The sequence below is a fragment of the Mustela erminea genome, chromosome 3 (genome assembly GCF_009829155.1).
Source record: "Mustela erminea isolate mMusErm1 chromosome 3, mMusErm1.Pri, whole genome shotgun sequence".
In the NCBI taxonomy this organism is placed as follows: Eukaryota; Metazoa; Chordata; class Mammalia; order Carnivora; family Mustelidae; genus Mustela; species Mustela erminea.
This window is the reverse complement of record NC_045616.1, coordinates 39,360,917-39,384,546: the sequence shown is the minus strand read 5'-3', so window position 1 is coordinate 39,384,546 and position 23,630 is coordinate 39,360,917. Positions and strand designations below refer to the sequence as shown.

The 23,630-nt window shown below is 38.9% G+C and overlaps 1 protein-coding gene across 1 annotated transcript in view; it reads right to left on the bottom strand.

The window, feature by feature from the left end:
- The window catches only part of LOC116586074, a 107,508-nt gene that overhangs the window by 54,716 nt on the left and 29,162 nt on the right, over positions 1-23,630 (bottom strand). The window contains exons 6-7 of the mRNA XM_032335605.1: positions 12,054-12,164; positions 2,832-3,010 (exon numbers count right to left, since the gene is read on the bottom strand). Coding sequence (XP_032191496.1) covers positions 2,832-3,010; positions 12,054-12,164 — 290 coding nt within the window. The remainder of the gene's footprint in view (positions 1-2,831; positions 3,011-12,053; positions 12,165-23,630) is intronic.

Here is a 23,630-nt window from a genome sequence, read left to right as displayed (position 1 = left end):
TGGGCTGCCCTGCTGGCCCATGAATTCAACTACCTTTCCCCAGGAGATCCGAATCCCCAGCCTTGGAGAGGATCCTACTTCTAAGTTTGTCCTTGCTTGACTACTCCCTCTTGATACCATATAGTTGTTATTTTTATTTATTTATTTTTATAGCCTGTAGTTATTCTTTTATCATAATTTCACAATTCTTCATATCAAACTTCCTTGTTTAAATCACTGTGTTACTGTATCTCTTGGTTAGATCCAGACTGCTACTGTTCTCCCTCGCCCTGTCATTGTACTTACAGTACTACTCACCATTGCAAATTTATTTGTGAATATATTCCTTAATACCAGTCTGTCCTATGTAACCATAAGCACAAACAGGGCAGGTACCCTGTCTTTGTAGTGTGTGTTTCCAGAGTTTAGCATAATGCCTGGCTCGTAAAAGCACTCGATAAATATTTATTGCTTGAGTGAATACTGTATAGCTGAGTTCATTTTCTGCCAATTTATTCTGTTATGTTCTTATTATGCCCCTTTAACTCTTCTCCATCATTGCTATCTATTATAAAGATCAGACGTAATATATTCTGGAATTTGCAGCTCCACAAGGGATTGGATTTGGGTCCTTTATAAACAAAATAAAGCCTTATTTTTGTATTCTACCATCTCCACACTAAAGCCTACTTGTGGCATTGATGGTCTGTGTCCAAACTATATAAGATCCACATTTCTTTCCCAAAGAGGACTAGAAACAGTTAAAAAAAAAAAAAACACACAGAACACCCTTTTAATTTTAACCACAATACCGCCACACTTCTAATTCTCCACATAAATTCTACCCCAGGATTCATATACTCGAACCCTTACAGGGCCTACTGGGTAATTTAAATGACTGGGCTCAGTGTAAGGAAATGAGGAGTAGCAGGGATTATGGCAAATTGGACAGCACATGCTTCACCTGAATGCATTTAATTAAAAAATTTATGAAAACATCGTGCAAGCCAAACATAACATCTGCAGGCAGCACCCGTCCCGAGACTGCCACCTGGCAAACTCAGACCTGGAGCACTGGATCCAGGAACCATTCTGAGTTTAAGAACAGGAAGCTTAAAATATGGGGTGCTTGACATAGGCTGCTTTATGTTATTTGTTTCGCTGAGGAAGGCCATCCCAGAAAAGCTAGCATTGTCTTGTCACTGTTTCACAAGAAGAAACAAAAATGATCACTGAAAAGGTAGAAAGGACACATTCCCAGGATAAAGAACTATCTATCCTGTGAAAGAAAAACTGGTACGCTTGCATTATTGTTTTTATTTTTGCCTTCTGACTCTAGACGGGAACACACTTTGCCATGGGACTCGCCCAGGTTACAAATCAGTTGCATGAGAATTACCCTGAAAAAGCATAAAAAAAGAACATAAAGTTTCCAAGACCCCCTTGGGGGGTGGGAAGGGAGAAGGAGACGGGTCTTCTTTGCATATACTTTGGAAAACTCTTCAGGGGCTTCTGAAGCAATACCCAGGCTGGAAACTTCTGGTCTGTTTTACTTTAACAGTCAGAATAGAGAGAACAAGCCTGGACTGTCGTTTCTCATCCTGATTACAGAGAATCCTATTTTCCTGCACTGGAGGGAGACAGAGTTTTTTCAAAGTGGCCATGGCTCACATTCCCACAAAAGGCAGACACCTCTGCGTGTATGTCCCAAATAAATGACTCACAGTTTAGGAAAAGGGATTCTTCGCAATGATTCGATATGCAAAGTTATTCCTCATTTTAAAAAGGTATTGATTTTTTTTTATTGATGTACTCCTTTCTTTGATCCAGAAAGGAATTAAGGTTTTAAGCATGTTATATATATAATACAAAAAGAAAAAAAAAAAAGAAGAAACTAGGGTAATGTAAAATAAAGATTGTGTCGTATGTAAGGAAAACAAGCCAAACTCCTATTCTTACTTCACTTACTAGAGGTAGATCACACCTGTGGTTCAGAGTGAAGCCAACAGGTCAGAAGACAGTGGGAAGGAGTCAGCCCTCTCTTGAACCAGACAGCTCAAAAGCTCCTAGAGGACGGAGTCACTGTTCGGCCCCCACCAACTGTTGCTCGGAAATTTTTCAAGAGAAGCTGGAAATCGGGACTTCTGTGGGAAATCTCTGACATTTATGATATTTGCATCTGATTAAACAAATTAAATACCATATTGCGTAGGGCTGAAAAAACGCTTCCGCGGGCAAGACGTGACCCACAGGCTGACCGTGTGAAGGGCACCCTAGAATCACCCCAAGTGCCTTCCCCAGATCCCTGGGCCAGTCCCCATCCCTCGCGTGCTGACTGAGAAACGCCCGGAAGGAGGAGAATCGGATCTGCTCATTTCCCCAAATATTCCAACCTTCACCTATAGTTAAAAATCGCTGCTTTGATGAAATCTGGGAAATGAAACAAGGTATTCTAGGCAGCTTCTCGGAGGCTTCAGAAGCCTCGCTGACATCAATCCCTGTAACCTAGGGAACCGCGCTCGGGCGCCGCGGTCCAGCGAGATGTTAGCTGTACTTTGCCTTAGCCCGCTTTGATTTCTCCAGGGTACTAGGTATGCACTTTGGTTCTTATTTTCTTGGCTTTGATAAGGAAATTTTCACAGAGGATCTGAAAATAGGAATAAACGAGATAGAAACTTATGCCAGCCTTGATTTATGCAGCAGCAGAGAAAATAAATTACAATTCTCGGTACCTCTGAAGAAGGAAAAGTACTTTAAAAGTCACAGGAGAGAACACTGTTTCCAGAATCCTACAACACGGTACCTTATGAGAAAGCACTTTGGTAATGGACAGACGGCACTTCTCAGTTTACCTTCTTATGTCTGTAATAGTGGAGGCAGCCGTCATGCTTCAGCACAAACCACCTCTTCCTCCAACCCTTCACAAAACCCGAGTGAGTCCTTTTATGTAGGTAGCCGCGGCAGGTGGGCCGCGGGGTGTTGGGACAGCGACTGATGTCAGATCCCACCACCAGAGTCAAGATGTCAGGACCTAGAGAAATGAATTTGGGATAGTTCAGTGCTTGAAAAAACAAAAAAACAATTTATAATCCACTTGGAAAGATTGTTGCTTTTCAGAAGGAATGGAGGAAAGGGGGGTTATCGTTCGCATACGCAGAATAAATGAAATAGAATCCTACAGCTGGAATGAATGCGAGAGTTCCTTAGGGACTCAGTCCCTCACGTTGATGAGGAAAATGAAACCTGGAGAGGTAAAGTGACTTCTCCGAGGACCCACAGCTCAGGAGGAGTTGAGTCAGACGTGGGACCCAGGATTTCTGGCTCTTCATGCAGAACACGTTGTATTCTACCATGTGGTCTTGTCAGCTCTCATCTTGGATGACTTAAGTCTATTCATTCTCACTGTCTATAACATCAAGTTAGATCTTTAACATATTTTGACTTAGATCCAAGGAAGGGAGATGGGCAATGTTTGGCTTTTCTCTCTCATTTTTATTCAAGATAATTGTCTTCCACGACCTGGGTTAGCTCATGGGAGGAACTAACCATGCTAATATATCTGTTGCCCATATTCTTTCTGATCAAAATCAATGATAAACCTCTGACCATGGAAGTAAACAGAAATTCTAGGAAAGCCGAGGCACAAATGTTTTTATCCTTTTTTCTTTCCTGTCCAACTTAGTGCTGCGGGTTTGACCCTGAGCTTCCAGGTACCTGTCCTCTTTCTCAGAGTGACTTCCTTGGGGCCTGGACTCAGAGGTGTCCCCTTCCCTCTATGATCAATATGGTGCACAGCTTGGGGGAAACTGTCCCTGTCCCTAATAATATGAGGTCACCGTTTACCAATTGTGCTTTGATGCTGCCAGCATGGAAACAGACTTTCATCATACGCCTACCTCTTGATGCCTCAAGAAAATTCTCTGAATGTCACTCAGACAGACAGCAACCCTGACATGCTTTGAAGATTGCAAATGGGGTATGACTTCATTTACAATTCCTCTGAGAGGGAGGCCACATCCCTGAAGGGGGACATTTGGCCTCAGCAGCGCTGACTTCATCATGATGTCTGACATTGAGATTACCGATCTGTTTAGAGCTGTCTATGGAAATGGGGGTCAGTGAGGAGACTCCTCTTCTATAAATGACAAGCTCCAACCCAGGGGATCATTCCTGGCTGAGCCACATGGCCCTGAAAATAAAGATTTGTCCCAGAAAGGCTGACACAGTCTTAACTTTAGCAGCACGCAAAGCACCTTGGTAATTAAATAACTCTGTGTGTCAAGATAATTCTTCATTGCCATGTAAATACATTTTAATTTATTGAACTGCCCTTAAGCTCCTGTCAAAAACACATCCAGAAAAATTAGAAGAAATGCTCCAGATTGACCGGCAACCCACAAATGTCTTTGTCTTTGGACTTTAGTCCCCAAAGAACTGCACTCTGGACTAATATGCATAGTTGACACATCTGCCAATTTATTTATGTACTGCTGCAGTGGGCTGCCCCTTGAGGTCATTTTCCTCTTGCTTACACAGACTGCATATGGGTTTCTCTGATACTGATCAGGCTAGGCTTGAGTTTCAGCTGGCCAAAAACATAACTTGGTCCACCAGAAAATTCTCTCTGGGGCAGGGATACAGATGGTCCTGCTGTGGCGTGGTGTCATCATATTAAAGGAAAGTTTTTCACATTCAGAGTTAGGACATGATCCCGATACACGGGGAGTTGCTGAGTTCCAAACAGCTGCTGCTGTTGTGATGGTGGTTTGACATCCTTTGCAGGAGGACGTGGGTCTGGTAGAACTTAGATTTTTTTTATATGATTTCCATGTTAGATTATTTATATAGTCATTGTAGTGTGTTTGTGTGTGTTAAAAGAACTAATTATAAAGTGTAGAATTTAGATTTTTTATATGATTTCCATGTTAGATTATTTATATAGTCATTGTAGTGTGTGTGTGTGTGTGTGTGTGTGTGTGTGTGTGTGTGTTTGTTAAAAGAACTAATTATAAAGTGTACACAGTTAAACCCTCCTGGTTTTGTTATTACTTATCTACTAATTTTACTGGGAGCTAAAAATAAGGCAATGTCCTAGGACAGTGCTCCTCAAACTAAATGTAGATGCAAATCACCCAGTGTGTTTGTTAGACTACTCTCTCCATTCAGTAGGTCTGGGATGAGCCCTGAAATCCCATATGTGTAGCAAGTTCTCACTTGATGTTGGACCACAGCTTCATGGCCAGTAGCCCGGCGTGCCTCAGTGGCCAGGAGGCTCTGCGCATGAGCGGTCTTTGTCATCAACCACTAAGCTCTTCTCTTTCCTTGGCTACGATTTAGGTTCCCCCTGTGTGCTTTTCTTTTTCCAACCGCAGTATTTTACAAAAACAATATTATTAGCTTTCCCCCCGCTTAAATCCTTCCCTAAGTATCTCCCCGCCCTGGAGAAAGAAACTCCTGGCCATTGCCTTCCTGGCCTGGACAGCCCAGCAATCTCGCTTGCTTTCTAGGACACAGAAGACAAACGGCCTGAAGCGAGAGTCCAGAGAACCATTTGTTTCAGGAAATGAACGAGGTTGAAAATCCACGTTTTTTGCAAATACATTTCTTTGGTGATGACGTCCTTTAAAAGACAAGCTCTCCAGCCAACTCTTTCTCCCTAGCCTTTTGGCCTGGAGTTTTGAAAAGTAGGGAGCTGTGGGTGAGGTTATTTACAGCTACAGGAGAGAGAAAAATGATTTCTTTTTCTAATTCACACTTTCTCCTTGGATCACTGTCTTCTTATTATGCCACCAATCTTACACCGTGTCAGACTCGCACCTCTGCTGTGAGACAAACGCCACCACTCCTCACAGGCGCGGAAGAGGAATGTGCAAGACAGGTACCATCCCTGGGGCTGCGCGGTCTGCCGGCGCTGCGTTGGGCCACCCAGGGCCCAGACTTCTGTACTTGTTTTTAGGAAAGCTGCTCTTGGGAAACAAAGGAGCCCAGCGGGCCCAAAGGACTTCTGGGTTGATGACACTTCATTGTTTCCCTTTCCTCTTTCTTTTCCGTGTTTCTCCTTGATGATTAAATCTTCTCTTTCGTTCTGCGAGTAACTAGTCTCCAAGAGCCCAAACCAGAAGGATGAAGGACTTCATGAGGTCAAGGTTCACATAGAACTGTTGTTATTCCCACTGTGATCCCGAACACTTGCTTAAGTGTTTTAGTTTTCCCCTCGGCCAAATGGAGGTAATTTGTACAGGGGTGTGGGATTAGTATTTTTGAAGAGGATTATTATTTGATTAGTGTCATATTATATGCTATATTCTACAGTGTAATATATACTAATATATTATTTTATATTAGGATTGAATAGGACTTAGGTCAATAGAATTCTTGATCTTGCAACAATCAGTAGGACCCCTTTCTAGTGTTTGGAAAGCTGGATTTCAGATTTGATGTTTTAAGGAAAATGATTTGATGTTTAGATATCTAAATCAGCAAAGCAGCAGCCTGTAACATAGTAAGATTTTACGGAAGTTTAAAATATGTAGGAATGAAACTGTACAGAAATTTTAGCAGTAAAAAAAGATATCAGGCTTTTAAAGAGTTTATGTAAACAGGTACCAAAGGCAGGGGGAAACATGCAGATTTTTAAACAACTTCGGATTTACTTGTTACCCTTGTTGGATATTGCAGAAACATATTTTTTAAGATCTCTATATACTATATGAATTGAACAAAAGGTTCTATTTTTTGTTTCATGATTATTGCTTTCTCCAACAACTTGGTGACTTTCCTCTCCCGAAGAGAACCCCCAAGAGCTTGTTTCAAATTCTACACATTCCAGAGATACCCTGACCAATTTACAGGCGTGCTAAAATGGAACACATAAAGCACAACATAAAAACTAAATTATTCCTGTTATTTCTTTTCTTTTCTTTCCCCCCGCCTTTTTTTTTTTTTTTTTTTTTTAAGTTTCATGGTCATGGATATCCCTCTCCCAGCCCCACTGCCTCTCAGCAATCCTATTTTGTTTTCATTTTTGCTTTCCTTCACATTCCTGCCTATAAACTGTAGAATGTGCAGGGAGCTAAAACTATGCGTGGGTGGGTGCCGTTGAGGAGACCTCCTTCTGTTCCTCATGAACTTGGGTGCAGACTGCTGAGCCCATCATAACACTCAGGTCATGCACACAATTGTCTCTGGAGTGCAGACCTCCTTTTTTTGTTTGTTTGTTTCACTTTACTTGCTGGCTCCATTCCTAATTCTCCTCACACATTCTGCTCCCCACAATAGGCACTCACAGAACATGTCTGATATAGGGGTGCCTGGGTGGCTCAGTGGGTTAAGCCTCTGCCTTCGGCTCAGGTCATGACCTCAGGGTCCTGGGATCGAGCCCCGCCACCCCCCTGCATCGGGCTCTCTGCTCAGCAGGGAGCCTGCTTCCTCCTCTGTCTGCCTGCCTCTCTGCCTACTTGTGATCTCTCTCTGTCAAATAAATAAATAAAATCTAAAAAAAAAAAAAAAAGAACATGTCTCATATAGGACTGTTCATGCACTCTTTTGTGTATGTCTTTCTATTTCATATACCTGACATGCAAGATCTCATTCTATTTCTGTCTCGCTCTCTCTTTTTAAACTCTAAAACGTGTTTTTTATGGTCTACCCATGTTGCTGGCTAGATGCTCATCTTGCATACTGTTTCAAAGTGAGGCATCAAAGTGCAGAGTATGCATTCATTGTTGGTTTATTTATCCGTTGCCCCCTGTGCTGGTCGCTCAGACTGCCTCTAACTGTTCTCTGTCACACAGAACACTGCAATGAACGTCCTCGTGTCTGTCCTCTCAGCAGTTTCTTTGGGCTTGTATCCACAGACGAGCAATTGCTAGGACAAAGGGTTTATAGGTGCTTCACTAGGTGCCGCCAGACTGCTCTCTGAGACACCGATAGCACAGCAAGAAAGAGTACATGAGGATTCCCATTTTCTCAGAGCCTTACCAAAGCTGGCCCTAATCGGATTCCTACCACCTCCCTCCCACCCCCCGAATCTGGGCGATCTAAAGTGTCATCTTGCTCCTCGTTGCGTTTCTCTGATCACTAAAAAAATTATTTTCCTAGTTTCGTTTATTGACGTTACGCTTTTACCTTAAAAATTGAGGTCTTTAATATATGTGAGGTCCACCTTTGTATATGGTATAAAATAGAAAGCATAACGTAGGAAGGAAGACATCCATCCAATTTATGGTTCTTTATAAAAATGATGTAGTAAAAATTTTGTCCCCTCCTCATTGTGCTGCTACTTTTATCATACATCAAGTTTTAATAAACATTTGAGTGTGTTTCTGAGCTTTTAATCCATTCCATTCCACTGGTTTATTTCTGTAAGTGCTACCTTTTTTATTAGTTATTATTATGGTTTTGCGATATACCTTAATATATCGTATGAAAAGTTCTCTGTCATTGCTAGCCCTATTCATAAATGAGCTAGCTATTTGTAGACGTTTATCCTTCTACATATATCTGAGGATAAGTTTGACAAACTACTCAAATATTTTTAATAAAATTTTATTGAGAATTTATGGAGTAGTTGGATTAATTTGGGGGGGGATTAAGATCTTTACAAAGTTTTCCACCCATAAAGATACTATATATCTGCAGTTATTTAAGTCTTCTTTTATGTACTTTGGTTGAGCTGTAAATATTTTTTTCATGAAGTTCTTGTGTGTTCTTGGTTTGATTAATTCTTTCCTACCTGGTAGTTTTGCGGCTATTATTAATCATATATTAGTTTCCTTTTATTTTCTTTTTGGTTATTACTGGTATAGAAGAACACTACTGATTTTTATAGGGAGACCTTGGTTTGGTCAATCTTTTGTTAATTAGTTCTCAGCACTGGTATATTGATTTTGTTATAATCATATAATCTGCAAATAATAACAGCTTTATCTCTTTCCTTCCAAGACCATTTACCTTTATTTCTCTTTCTTGCGTTATTGAGTAAGTCAGGACCTTAGCAATGTGTATATACTTTTACATACTTTTCTCTTTTCATGGTTAGGTTTTTGAGAGTTAACCTTTATCAAATTATAAAAAGAAACTTCTATTCCTATTTAGGGAATTTAAATTGTACACTCGTATTGAACTTTATTACATGATTTTTTGTTTTACTGAGATTGTCATGCAATTTCTTTCTTTGATTCACTTGTGATGAGCTGTACTAAAATATTTTCTTAGAAAGCCATGCTTATTTAGGGATAAACCCTACTTCATTATGATGTATTATATGTAATTTTAATAAACAATTTGATTCAGGTCCTTACTATTTTTTTTTTTTTAGGCTTTGTGCATCTATACACTCATAAGTAAAATGGACATATTCTTTTGTTTTTCATATTATACCTATCTTGTTCTGGAATCAAGATTATAGTAGCCTCATAAAATGAGATAAGAAGCATTCACTCTCCTATTTTCTGGAAGAACTCTGTGGAGTAGGGGTTATTTGTTCTTTGGAAGTTGGGAAAATGTCATCTGTAAAAGTGGTAACTTGCACTTTTGAATGGAGAACGAAGTGGGGGTGGAAATGGAAGAAAAGTGAGGTGGTCTCTTTACTCTATAAATACCTTTATTGTGGTCTATACAAAATTTCTATCCTGGCACTAATTTTGGCACTTTAAATACTTTTGGAAAATGTTATTTATCTAGTTTTCACATGTATTGTTACATAGTTGTTCAAAGTAGTAATTTATTATTTAAAAACTTCCACTTTTTCTTTTTTTCTATTCTTTGTTATTTATTGGCATCTTTTTAATATTTATTATTTCTCAATTAAAAGCTGTGTTACCGGGTGCCTGGGTGGCACCTGGGTGGCTCAGTCAATTAAGCGTCTGCCTTCAGCTCAGGTCATGATCCCAGGGTCCTGGGATTGAGTTCCAAGTCCAGGCTCCCTGCTCAGTGGGGAGCCTGCTTCTCCCTCTCCCTCTGCTTCTCTCCCTGCTTGTGCCCTCTCTCTCTTTCTCTCTCTCGCTCACTCTCTCTCGCTCAATAAATAAATGAAAAGTTAAAGAAAAAGAGGCTATGTCACAATTAGTCTTAGAAATTAAGCCTGAGGAAGAAGTGATCAACACCCTAATCTAGCTGGGTTTAAGGGCCATCTAGATGTTTTCCACTGACTACGCAGACCAGGTGCTGCCATTTGTTTGGCTTTCAGTAGGGTGGTTTAGTCTTGGCTGCCCAGCCCAGGCCAGGGAGAAAAGCACTAAGAAGCTGTCTCTCAGCCATTCCTTGCATGAGATGTTGGGCTGTCCTGGGCTATCGGCCACACTTCCTGTTTCCCCGAACATACACACCATACACACGTAGGAAATGAACTTGTTTACCTAAAAGTCTCTTAACTGTCCTTACTGGAGCGTCTCAGATCTACAATTCACCTTTCTGCTTCTGAAGCATTTCCACTGCTGTGTTTGAGAAGGTTTAGCAAAGATATGGGGAGGTTCCCTGCCGGTCAGGGAGGCCAAGCTGGCAAGCAAGGAGTGGTAGAAACCAAATTACAACAGCAGATAAAGCCATCCTACAGAAAACCGCGGAATAACACGAATGAAGGTGTTGAGGTTAGCTCTTCTCCAGTCTCGGTATTAGTTCATCATCTCTTGGGAATAAAAGAATCCTCTTAAATTTTAGAGATGTTTTCTGCTTTCCATTAACTGGTAGAGTGAGTCTGAATGGTTCAATATTACCAAGAACATTAAGCTTGTTGGGGAAAAATAAAAGAAGGCCTAAAAGTGGAAATAAAATCAGCTTTTATTGAACTAAAAAAAATTAGAAAAGTAATTATTTGTGAGAAAGAAACTAGGACAGCCAAATCCAAAAGTAAGGGATAAAAATCCCCTCATTATCCAATTCATTAGTATAATCGTCACCATATTATCTGGATTTCTTATCTCTGCGGCGTATAGGATAAATATTTGTTTAGGATTTACAAGGAGTTGCTGAACGTGCTCTCTGATAGAGTCCTTGGGTTTCTGAGGCATCCACTGCACGACAAGTTCTACAGAGCAGCCAAATACTCAGCTAAATTCTACATCGAAAAGGGCCAGAATAGCTTACCAGGATACAAGATCTGATTATGGTTTTCTTGTCCTGGTCTCCACTAAAGAGACCCCTCAACCATGATGGCATCACGAGGAAGGATAAACAATACTGACTGTTCAGTGAGTTGTACTTAACAGCCCATGTGGCCTATACTAAATGCTTCAATTTTCATACCTTAGTGCCTGAGAATACATTTAGGAGCAGGGAGGTGTGTATGCAGCCCTTAGAGTCCAGGAACAGGACACCTCTGGAAATAATCCCAGGGGTGGAACCCAGCATTTACCAGCTGTATATTTTTAGGTCTGCAGGGGGATAAGGATTTGTAACACAGTGTCAAAGAAAGTAACTTGTTTTGCAGAGAGGAAGATGTTATTGACCTTCCCAGAGAAAGTGAGTGGATGCAGGGGCATGTAGTATTATTGTTCTCTTGGTGGTTCCATCTGTGTCAGGACTGCTTTCAAGGCAGGCCCTTAAGTGGCCCTAGGATCTGTAGAAGCTTTAGATTTGTGGTTTCTTTCCTTCTTCCTCTTTTTTTTTTTTTTTTAAACATTAAAACCCTGAGTCTCTTAACTCTAAAAACTGATGGAAAGGGAGACAAGGAAAAAAGAGGGAACGTAGAGACAGGGGAGGGAGAGAGGACAGGAGGAAGGAAGAGAAACAGTAAATAAATTCTCGTAATGAGAATATCATTACAGTGACATTTTTTTCAAAGGCAAGGGGTTTAAGGACACATTTTTGGGGTAATAAATAGAGCACACTTTGTGGCCATTTTCTGGTTTCCCTTTTGTAGCTGGTCATTAATGCAGAAGGAACGTGGGGGCAGAAACATGATTTAATTCCTGTGATACACCCATGTTGATGGCAAGGTATTAAAGGGGGCTTCCGGGGAGAAGCACCTTTGCACCCTCCGGGCTGTTGCATCCTCCCCATGCTGGAACTCCCTGATGTACCGAAGCCCTCTGCGTCTTCAGATTAACGCTGAACTCTGCGAGCAGCCCACCCACCTTTCCTTGCAAGGTGCACAGCTTCTGCGTGCTCCACGCTGGTGACCTCCGTGCCGTTGACAGCCAGCACCACATCTCCGATCTGGAGCCCGGCTTCCTCCGCGGCGCTGTCTGTAAATGGACAGACAACAAGGGTCTCATTGAGGAGGGGTCCCAAATTGAGTGCCCTGCTGTTTGTCCTCTTTTTAAAAGGCTCTTTCTCTAAAGGGCCTTTCTTTCCAACTTTAGACAATTGCCTCTGTCATTAATAAGAAGGAAAACGCTATCCTCGCCGCCTCCCTTTCATTTCCTGCGCGCAGTTTCTTTGCACATTCAGCCAGGCGTCTGCATGGCCTCTTTGCAGTATAATAGCCAGGCTGCTCAAAAACTCAATCTATTCATCCACCAGAAGGTTGAACTGCTAGTTCTCATTCCTTCATTGCTGCTAGGTCTCTTTGTAACCCTGAGAAAATCACTTAACCTCAATATCTTCATCCATAAAGAGGGGGGTGGGGGCAGGGCTTCTCTGCAGGATTGTTGAGGGAACAAGTAATTGAAATACTTATGAAGTTGTGGCAAAAACAGATCTTGGAGTAGTCGGGGGGGTGGAAAAAAAAGAAATAGAGAGCTTCTTTTACTTTGATTGTAGAGGCTCCTTTCTGAGACATCTCAGAAAGGAAACCGAAAATAGTCTAAGCCTTAGGATTTAGGCTTTGGAAGGTGGGGAGGACCTCTCCAAAGGCTATTTATTTTATCTCCTGGTTTTCTAGCATCTGCACTTACTGTAACATACCTAATATTTCTAAGGGTAAGAAAGGGCGTAATAAGCCATTTCAAGGTTAATTCATTTTAAATAAGCTCTCCGATATATTGGACCAAGATTCATGCTGTAGCAGTTTAAATCCATTTTTTCCCCTCTTTTAGATCAGCTTAAGCTTATTTCCTCTTCTTTAATGGTTTTTAATGACTCTAGCTTAAAGGTTTTTTTTAAGTTTTTAATTTTAAGTCCTGTATAGTTAACACACAGTGCTATATTACTTTCAAGTGTACAATGCAATGAGTCAACAATTCTGTACATTACACATTACACAGTGCTCATCACAAGGGTCCTCCTTAATCTCCATCATGTGTTTAACCCGACCCCTCCACCCCTATCTCCCCTCTGGTAGCCATCAGTTTGTTCTCTGTAGTTAAGAGTCTGTTTCTTAGTTTGTTTGTCTCTTTCTTTCTTCCTTTGCTTATTTATTTTGTTTCTTAAATTCTATACATGAGTGAAATCATATGGTATTTGTCTTTCTCTGACTGACTTATTCCACTTAACATCACACTCTTTAGCTCTAACCATGTTGTTGCAAATGTCAAGATTTCATTCTTTGTTATGGCTGAATAATATTCCATTATATTTATATCTTTTTTATCCATTCGTCTATCAGTGGACACCTGGGATGGTTCCATATCTTGGCTATTGTAAATAATGCTGCAATAAACATAGGGGTGCATCTGTATTTTCAAACTAGTGTTTTCATATTCTCTGGGTAAATACCTAGTAATGTGATTACTAGATCATAAGGTAGTTCTATTTTTAACTTTTTGAGGAACTTCCATACTGTTTCTTGACAGTGGCTGTACCAATTTAGATTCCCACCAATAACAGGCTTTGGAAGATGGGGAGGCTTCCTTTTTCTCCACAGCCTCATCAACACTTGCTGTTTCTTGTGGTTTGATTTTAGCCATTCTGATGGGAGTGAAGTGATATCTCATTGTAGTTTTGATTTGGGATTTCATTGATCATCAGTGATGTTAGCATCTTTTCATGTATCTGTTGGCCATCTAGATGTCTTCTTTGAAGAATATCTGTTCATGTCTTCTGGTCATTTTTAAATTTGATTATTTCTTTTTAGCTTTTTTTTTATGTTGAGTTGTATCAGTTCTTTATATATTTTGGATACTAACTGTTTAGTGGATACATTATCTTCAAATATCTTCTCCCATCAAGAGGTCACCTTTTCATTTTGTTGATTGTTTCCTTTGTTCTGCAGAAGCTTTTTATTTTGATGCAGTCTCAAAGTTTTGTTTTTGTTTTTGTTTTTTTCCTTATATTTCCCTTGCCTCAGGAGACATATGTAGAAAACTATTGCTCTGGCTGATATTAGAGAAATTACTGCCTCTGCTCTCTTCTAGGCTTTTAATATTTTAGGTCTCACATTTAAGTCTTCAATCCATTTTGAGTTTATTTTTGTGTATGGTGTAAGAAAGTGGTCCAGTTTCCTCCTTTTGCATGTAGCTGTCCAGTATTCCCAACACGATTTGTTGAAGAGAATGTCTTTTTCCCATTGCATATTTTTGCTCACAAGAAAAGTGAGTAAAAAGCATCCAAACTAATAGGAAGAAGTATTTTACTAGCAGATGACATGTTACTATATATAGAAAATCCTAAAGATTCTACCAAAAAACTACTAGAAGTGGTAAATGAACTTAGTAAAGTAGAAGGATACAAAACCAATGTACATAATTCTGTTGCATTGCAGCTAAAATGATGTAGCAGAAAGAGAAATTAAGAAAACAATCCTATTTACAGTTGCACCAAAATAATAAAACACCTGGAAATAAACTTAACCAAAACACACACACACACACACACACACACACAAAAACAAACAACCCTACAAAACACTGATGAAAGAAATTGAAGATGACACAAAGAAACAGAAAGACAGTCCATGCTCATGGATTGGAAGAACAAATATTGTTCAAATGTCTGTATTACCCAAAACAATCTACACATATAATGCAATCTCTATTAAAATACCAACAGCATTTTTCACAGAGCAAGAACAAATAATCCTAAAATATGTAAGGAACCATAAAAGATGCCAAATAGCCAAAACAATCTTGAAAATGAAAACAAAAACTGCAGTATCACAATTGCAGACTTCAACTTGTATTATAAAGCTGCCGTAATTAAAACAGTAACATGCTGGCACAGAGATGGACACATAGATCAATAGAAGAGAATAAAGAGCCCAGAAATTAACCCACAATTATACGGATAATTAACTTTTGACAAAGGAGGAAAGAAAAAGCAATGCGAAAAAAACTGTCTTTTCAACAAATGGCATTGGGAACATGGACAGGTACATGCAAAAGTGTGAAACCTGACCATTTTCTTATACTATACACAAAAATAAACTCAAAATGAATTAAGGATTTAAATGTAAGACCAGGAACCATAAAAATCCTAGAAGGGAGCATAGGTAGTAATTTGTTTGACTTAAGCCATAGCAATATTTTCCATTTCTTCTTATCTTAGATCTTAGTCCTAGGTGCATGTTCATGGACTTGCAGAGCATTATGCAATATTGGCTGTCATTATCTAAAGTGTCCTCAAAGACTTTTAATCTTAAAGCATGACTCAATTGGTGAGGTAACATGACTTTGAATATTTTTAGCTATGACTAAGGTTTGTCTAAGCCTCTTTATAATAGTAAGGGGAGGTCTTCTGTGCTCAAATAAGCAGTGGCTGATCAACATAGGAAGGTTAAGTAAAAAGTAATAATTGATATAGTCTTCACTTACATAATATCATCCATACAACCAATTAAAATCTCTTGATGGTTGATCCTTTGAATAAATTCCTCCCATAGTCTTAAAGGGTTCAAAGAACTTGCTCATGGCAATGCCTTCTGAATTGAATTCCAAAATGATATATATGTCAAGAAACAACTTCTTACCAATTTTTATACTCCCTGGGGTAACCATATCTGATGTCTTATATATAGTAGTCTTCTAGTTAATACACGGTGAATGAACAAATGGATGACCTAAAAATTATACCTTCAAGAAACTTAGAATTACACTGGGGAAGATAAGACATGCACAATCAAAAAGAAAAACAACTTTGCGATTTGATGAGTGGCAAGTATAAAATAAATAACAAAGATAATAGGTATTGTAAAACTTCAGAAAAGGGAATTCTCACACTTCCATCAGAGTAGTTAAGAAATGCTTTTCAAAGAAGGTGGCATTTTGTCTGACCTTGATGAATACACAGATTCTTCTTATAGGGGAATAATGAAAGAACATGGTGGCTAAGAATGCTGGGTCGTCACAAACCCAATTCCTCTTCTGTCTGGGATCATGGTTGGACAGATTTTCTCAGGCTCTCTTGCTGCTGGGTAGGCAATATGATTGAGCTCTAGCCATTGGAATGTGGATAGAAGTGGTGTGTGCCATGTCCAGGCCTGGCCCATAAAAACATCCAATGGACCACCCTTCATATTCTTTCCCCATCTTCCTACCAGATGCAGATGCTTTAAGAACAAATGAATTTGGATCTTGAAACATTATGTGGGGCAAAGCCACCTTCCAGCCAAGAACATCTACAATGGACAATTAATGTGAAAGACTAATGAGGCTTTATTATCTTAACTCATTAATACAGTTTTGTTGCCAAAGCTAGCATAATCTCAAATAGCTATCCATGAAGGAAGAGTTTTTTGAGCAAAGTTGCATGAGCAGAATGTTTTAAGACATGCCAAAAATTTAGTGACTCAGAGCAACTGCAGCAGAGGCTGTAGGTGGGTAGAGGCAGTGTGGAGGATAAGGCTGGAAAGATAGCCAGTCCGTAAAGGGTCTTGAGTATAAAGATGAATTTGTACTTGATACATCAACAGTGGAAATCCATTAACAGTTTGTGAGCAGAAAACATATATGCAGTGGTTTTTAGAAGATTAATTTAGAATGGGAAGAGATTAAGATAAGCAAGTCTATTATTATTATAAGAATTAAATATAATCTTGCAATATGACTCTGGAAATAAGAGCTGGAAATGAATGGGAGGTGTTACATGCTATCATAGGACAGAAAACTCTTCATTGTACTTATTTGCATATCTGTCTTTCTACCCTTAATGGAATATATGCAGCTCAGGGACTTATAAATTTTCATATTTGTTTATTTAGGTATTTCTCATGCCTAATAATCTCTGGCACATGGTAGGGGCTTGAAGAAGTTGGCTGAAGGTATTTGTGTGTTTTTTGATAAACTGAAATAACCAGGAAAGAAAAAATAGAAAATGTTCATTGAGCTGGTAGAAAAAATAACTAGAAACCTAGGAAATGAGAAGGGCCTGAGAAATTGATTTAGAATTTATAAGTAAAGGGACAAGTATAAAGAAAAAAGTAGAAGAGCTGAAGAAGAACATAAAGAAGGTGCAAGCAGATCCTAGAGAACATGGAAGCAAGAATATAAGATAAGTAAAAGTAAGAGAAGAATTTTAAGGTGGAGGAAATGGTCAACGGTTGTACAGTAACAGCACAAAAATAACCACAATGATAGCATTTTAAATCCTAGTCTATTCGAGAAGTCAAGAACAAGGATCAAGAAGTGATTAAATCTCAAGATGGGAAAGTAAATGATATTACATAATTTTAAGGCGTAGGATGGAAATGGAAGACAGAGGTTTGAGCCGTTGGTGCTGATCAGTACATGGTGAATGATTAACCAAATAGAGTCATACACTGATATCATCAAAGGTAGAAGACTTTGATGAAAGGTCTTCTCTCCCAAGTAAACAACAACTTTTTGACTTGAATAACCCATCAATGTGGAAATAACTTATTTTTTAACAACTTTGTTAAGTTATAATAAGCATACCATATATTTCACCCATTTAAAGTATAAAATTGAATAGTCTTCGGTATATTCATGGAGTTGTGCAACCCTTACCACAATCTAATTTTAGATAATTTTTGTTACCCCAGAAACTCCATAACCATAGCTGTAGATCTATTTACCCCAACCTCTCAGTTCTAGGCCACCCTGGGCCTCTATGGCCTTGTCTATTGCAGACATTTCATGTAAATGAATTTGTACAGTACTTATTCTTTTGTGTTTGGCATCATTCACTTAGCAAAATATTTTCAAGACTCATCCACATTGTACCAAGCACTATATTCCTTTTAATTGATGAATAAATGTTTTATTACTAGAGTCTAGCACATTTTGTTTATCCATTCATCAGTGGACTGAAATTTGTGTTGTTTTCACTTTTTGGATAAATAATGCTGCCGCGAGAATTTGTGCCGTGAGAATTTGTGCACAAGTTTTTTTGTGGATACATATTTTCATTTGTCTTAGGTATATACCTATAATGGAATTGCGGGGTCAAAGGGTAACTCTGTATTTAATTATTTGAGGAATGAGCAGACTATTTTCCAAAGTAGCTGTATCATTTTACATTCCCATCAGCCCTGCATGAACATGGTGAGTTTCTCCACATTCTTGCCTGTATTTGTTATTTTTGACTTTTTGATTATGACCATCCTAGTGGGTATGGAGTGGTATTTCATTGTGGTTTCTTTTGCATTTCCCTGATGACTACTGATATTGAACGAGTGTGTGTGTGTGTGTGTGTGTGCACGCGCGCGCGCACATGTGCGTGTGTACACACACATGTGTGCTTATTGGCTATTTGTTTATCTCTTTTGGAGAAATCTCTACTCAAATCCTTTGCACATTTTAAAATTGGATTATTTATCTTTGTATTATTTTGTTTTGCAATGAAAATTATTCTTGTTGTAGAAAATTATTTCTGCAGTGTAACCCTTCTTGACAGCTCATTTGATTGCTTTTAGCTATAATTATAGATTGCATTGACTATGTTCCCCTATTCTGCAATGCAACCTACAAATTTTCCCTTTATTAATCATGGTGAGAGTTTGAGGCAGTAGGGCTTCTTGGAGGAAGGAGGTATTTCAAAGTGACCCTGTAATATACCACACAGTATGTAATCTACTTGAGGCCATTCTAGGGAGCAGATGGAAGTATATATATCCTGTATTAGACAGAAAGGATTGAGGTGGTAGGAAAAAACCATGATTTTCTAAGTTTGTTTCCCTAATAGGACCCTTGACTGTATAGTTTTAGGTTTATTATAAAGAGTTAAATGCTGAGCTACTCCATCCTTTGATGCATATTTACATATAATGGAGGAACTGAAAAACTTATAATTAAAAGGGGGGGGGCTCATCTTTTCATTTAAAAAAAAATTGTACTATAACAGTAGCATTTTAAATTCTACAACTTCCAGAAAAATGGGCCTGTCCATAATTTCCTCTATGGTTTACACAACCCTAAATGTATAGTTTTCTTTTCAAGTTTGCTTGGTATCAAAGTTGGAACATCTGTTTCTTTTGTTTATGCCAACAGATCTCATAAGCATTTAGGCTTTCATAGAAAATGTTCATGCAAATGCCAGCCGGGTGTGGGCAATTAGTTATGTAAGCTACAAGCAAACTCCCTCTCTGTAGAGTTATGGATAATCACTTCCATCCCACCTACAGGTCTCCCTGCTTTATCTTTCTCTCTTCAGTGTGTAATTAAGCCTTTCTAGTGCATCCCGAACAATGTTTTGTGGTGTGAATGAGATTTTCAGAAGTGCAGAAAATACGTGTAATTTTAAAGTCCCTCAACCCCTCATTTAGCAGATTTGACTAGACAATGGATTTCAGAGGTTGCTCCTCAGCATTGAGGAGTACATTTAAAAAAAAAAGAGAGGAGTAGACTCAGCAGCTACATGAATCCTTGCCAGGGCAGCACTTTCTGATGTTGAATAAAATCCTAGGTTAACTCTGTATTATACAGTTTCTGCTACTGTAGAGATCCTTCGGCTCTTCCTTTTACAAAACCTCAGGGCCTCCTAAATACAAAGTCACTTGCAAGGCAAACATTGTGATTTGTTTTCCATTTGGATGGACGAGACACAGTTAATGTTCTCATTGGAACAGTTACAAAAGGCATCAGAAAATAAAGAGATTATTACGTTTTATTAAACTGCTTTTAGTTATTTTATCTTGAAAGACAGGTATGGAAAGTGTTCTGGATGTTTTGTAAAAATCTGATTCAACTTATCAAGTCAGACCTGTTTGACTTTTAAAGGGTAGTCCTTTTTATTTTCCTTATGAGTTTTATTTCTTTGTTTAACACTGATCTTTTAAAGTCAGAGGTAGAAAGAAGAGAGTAGGGAAAGGGCAAGAGGGAGTGGGAGGGAGAAAATGGAGAAAAAGAAGGAGAGGAGAAAATAGAATGGGAAGACGGGAAACATCCATGAATACGTTCCCTATGAATAAACATTTATTTCCTTAAAAACAGAGGTCTTTGAAAAACATAGTAAAAACTCAGAAGAGACTCTATGATAACAACTTGCCTATCTTTGTGTCTATGTAAAAATAATTAAGCCAAAAATTATTTTTTACTTTTGGTAATTTGAAGGGCACTAGAGGTCAAACAAGGTTGACTCTGGCAAAATTCCTCATTTTTATCTTTGGTCCCATGACTTCCTCTTTTGCGCTCCACCCCACACTTACTTGGGGTCTATGCTTCTACTGCCAAATTCCACCATGTGGGTAAAACCCCTCTCTTCCACAATCATTAAGGGATTTATTTGCTAAATAATCACTTACATATTTGATTAACTGATTAGAATTTAATGAAAAAATGAAAAAAGAACTTCAGTTGACATTCATTCACATAAAAAAGTAAAAATATACCCATGCATTTTCATTTTAATATCTAATTACAGAACAAAAAGGCTTTTCCCCCAGTTCAAAGGACTTTCAGCTTAATAACTTGGCCCTTTGCTTTCCTATAAACATGTTAGAATCTCACTGAAAAATTTCTTTACCATTAAAACTAAAGCAAAAACAAAAGCAGCTACTCTACTAGAATTTTTTTTTAAAGATTTTTATTTATTTATTTGACAGACAGATCACAAGTAGGCAGAGAGGCAGGCAGAGAGAGAAAGGAGGAAGCAGGCTCCCCACTGAGCAGAGAGCCTGATGCGGGGCTCGATCCCAGGACCCTGGGATCATGACCTGAGCCAAAGGCAGAGGCTTTAACCCGCTGAGTCACCCACGTGGCCCCTCTACTAGAATTTTAATGAGGATTCCACGTATAGATCAGTTTAAGGCAGAACTGACATCTTTCAATGTTAAGATTTAAAAATGATACTTAAGTTTTTCCTGGTGTTAATTCAGGTGCTCTTTAATGTCTTTATTATTTTCCAAGTAGTATTCAGTATACATTTATTAGAACTATCATTAGACCTCCTATATGGAGGTCTTCGATCTACACTGCCCAGACATGCCTTCACCTGCCACACTTTCTGATAGTCTTACCTCATGCTGAGGTTACATTGTCACCAGGAAGTCACCAATTCCAGCCACTGACTGAATTTGGAGGGTGTACTAGAGCCAGGCTCATTCTGGCCAAGGCAAGACTTCTTGAAATAACACTCTGCTCTGGGGCTTCCTATCAGCCTGTCTCAGGATTTTTCAGAGTTACACTGCAGCTTGAGGTTCTAACTATGTAATCCTGATTCCTTCTCTGTCTCCACTCACATGTGCCAGACCTCCATTGTGAAGCCTTCAGAAACTTTTCCTATGTATGCTCTCTTTCTTTTGTCTGTCATAGTGATTTCCTCCATTCTTTTGCACATCTACTTTCATATTCATGACTATTTCTCAGACTATAGGAGCTGAGAAAAAGGACCTCCTTTTATTACCTTAAACAACTTTGCATCAATTCCCAATTTACTGATGTTTCTGTAAACCATGGGAAGGCTCATTTGAAACTGTCAGGGTAAGATTTCTGATGAACGGAAAATAGAGATGAGAAATAGTGAAGAAGATAAACCATGCTTGCAAGCCTATGAGGCAGGCTCAGGCAGAGGAGAGAAATTCTAAATTGGATAAAAATGCAAAAATCTTGATTATTACACTAGAATAACCTATAGCTCTATGATTACTGTATGGACTTTTAATGACAAAACAACAGTGCTTTTATTGTTTAAGAGAGACTATATAAAATTAAGATCCATCCCAGAACTCACCCGGAGCAACAAAAAGTGGGTCGGTAAGTTATGCTTAATGGAGAGTATTAAGAAAAAACTATTTTATGTAACACACTGAATCCTACTTAACCATAAACAGGTATTTGGGATAATGTCAGTTTAGCAGTTTAACTAAGAGGAGTTGATGTGGTTTTTAAAGTATTGGACATTTTTCTTAACAATTGAGAATGGACTAGGTCCATGCATTCAAAGGCAATTCCTTGATAAGAATAATAAAATTTTTAAAGAATGGGAATCGATGGAAATAATAAACCAAGAAGAGACAGACCACCTTTGTGTGTATTAGATAACACTTTGTTGGTTTGTGTGACTTGTGTTGTCTCTCTGTGGGTGCAGAGTGTCGTGGCGGCAGTACGACTTGAGGCTGAGTTCCTTGACGTCCTCTCACATCTTCTTCATCTCTTCTCCATTATGTGGTGGCTTGAAATAGGTAGAGCAGCATTATTCTACTCTCAAGTCTGGAGCGTACCCTGGTTTCCTAGCAACTCAGGCAGGCAATGTTATCCCCTTGCATTGGGCGTAAGTGAAATAGTTCACATTGTTCTGTAGGGGCCCAGAAACCAGAGGACATTTGAGGGTTGGAGCCCATCCCCTCTCTTTTTATGACTCTGATGTGCCATTAGAAGACTAGAACTGCAGAAATCATTTTGAATCCAAATGGGAAGCTTGTAACACCAAGGAAATTGGGGTCAAAGAATTCATACCTTTGATAAAATTGAGCTACAGAAACAAATCATACACCTACGCTAAGAACCTTCAACTTTTGTGAGTCAATCAACCCCCTTCATTGCTTAAACCATTTTCAGTCAGATTTCCTTCGGAGTTGCAACAGAAGGTCCTAACTGATAGAAGCCATAGGGAAAGAACTCTGTTTCCAGGGGCAGAAATTCTGAGATCTGAATCTGGGAGTTGTCGTGATAAAGTTGTGTAACTTTAGGCCAGTTGCTTAACCAGTTTGAGCCACCATATATTCATTCATTAAATGGAAGTGATAATGTCAAGTTTCAAGTTCTGTTGCATAGATTACATGGGAGAAAGTATATCAAAGTATATCATAGATTACATGGGAGAAAGTATATCATAACAGGTATCCAATGAATATGATGGCTTTTATATTTAAAGTAAATTTGATTTCCATTTTGATATTATAAATTAGCAAGTAAATTTCCTGTTAGAAAACATCAATGAATGTGTAATAGATATCCAAGTTACTTAGCACTAAGTTAATCCCCTCTGGCTTAAAGGAGACTAATCCTCTATATTACACAAAATCTATGCCATTGATCACCCGGCGTAAGTGGTAACTTGTACAAAGAACTTTCCTTAGGAAAGCTTCTAAAATGATAAAACTTCCTTGTTGCATTAGGAATATTTCACATTCTACTTGGATACTCAGTATTTCTTCTATTCTCATGCACTGAGAATTGATTGTTAAATTCTGTTCATGTAAAAAAAATAGGTGATTGTCTGAGTCCACTGTTTCCCACGGGCGTCCCCCAGGACCGTGGAATGCCGGACTAGGAGGCGACGATTTCACGTGCTCAGCTCTCACCCCTCTGGCCTTTACCCAAGCTGAGTAGCCATCCACTTTTTTACAGATATGAGGACACATTCCCAGTGGAATCACAGAACATACAATGGAGGAACACCTGAATGCTGAGAAGCAAAGGAAAATGAAATGTGATCCT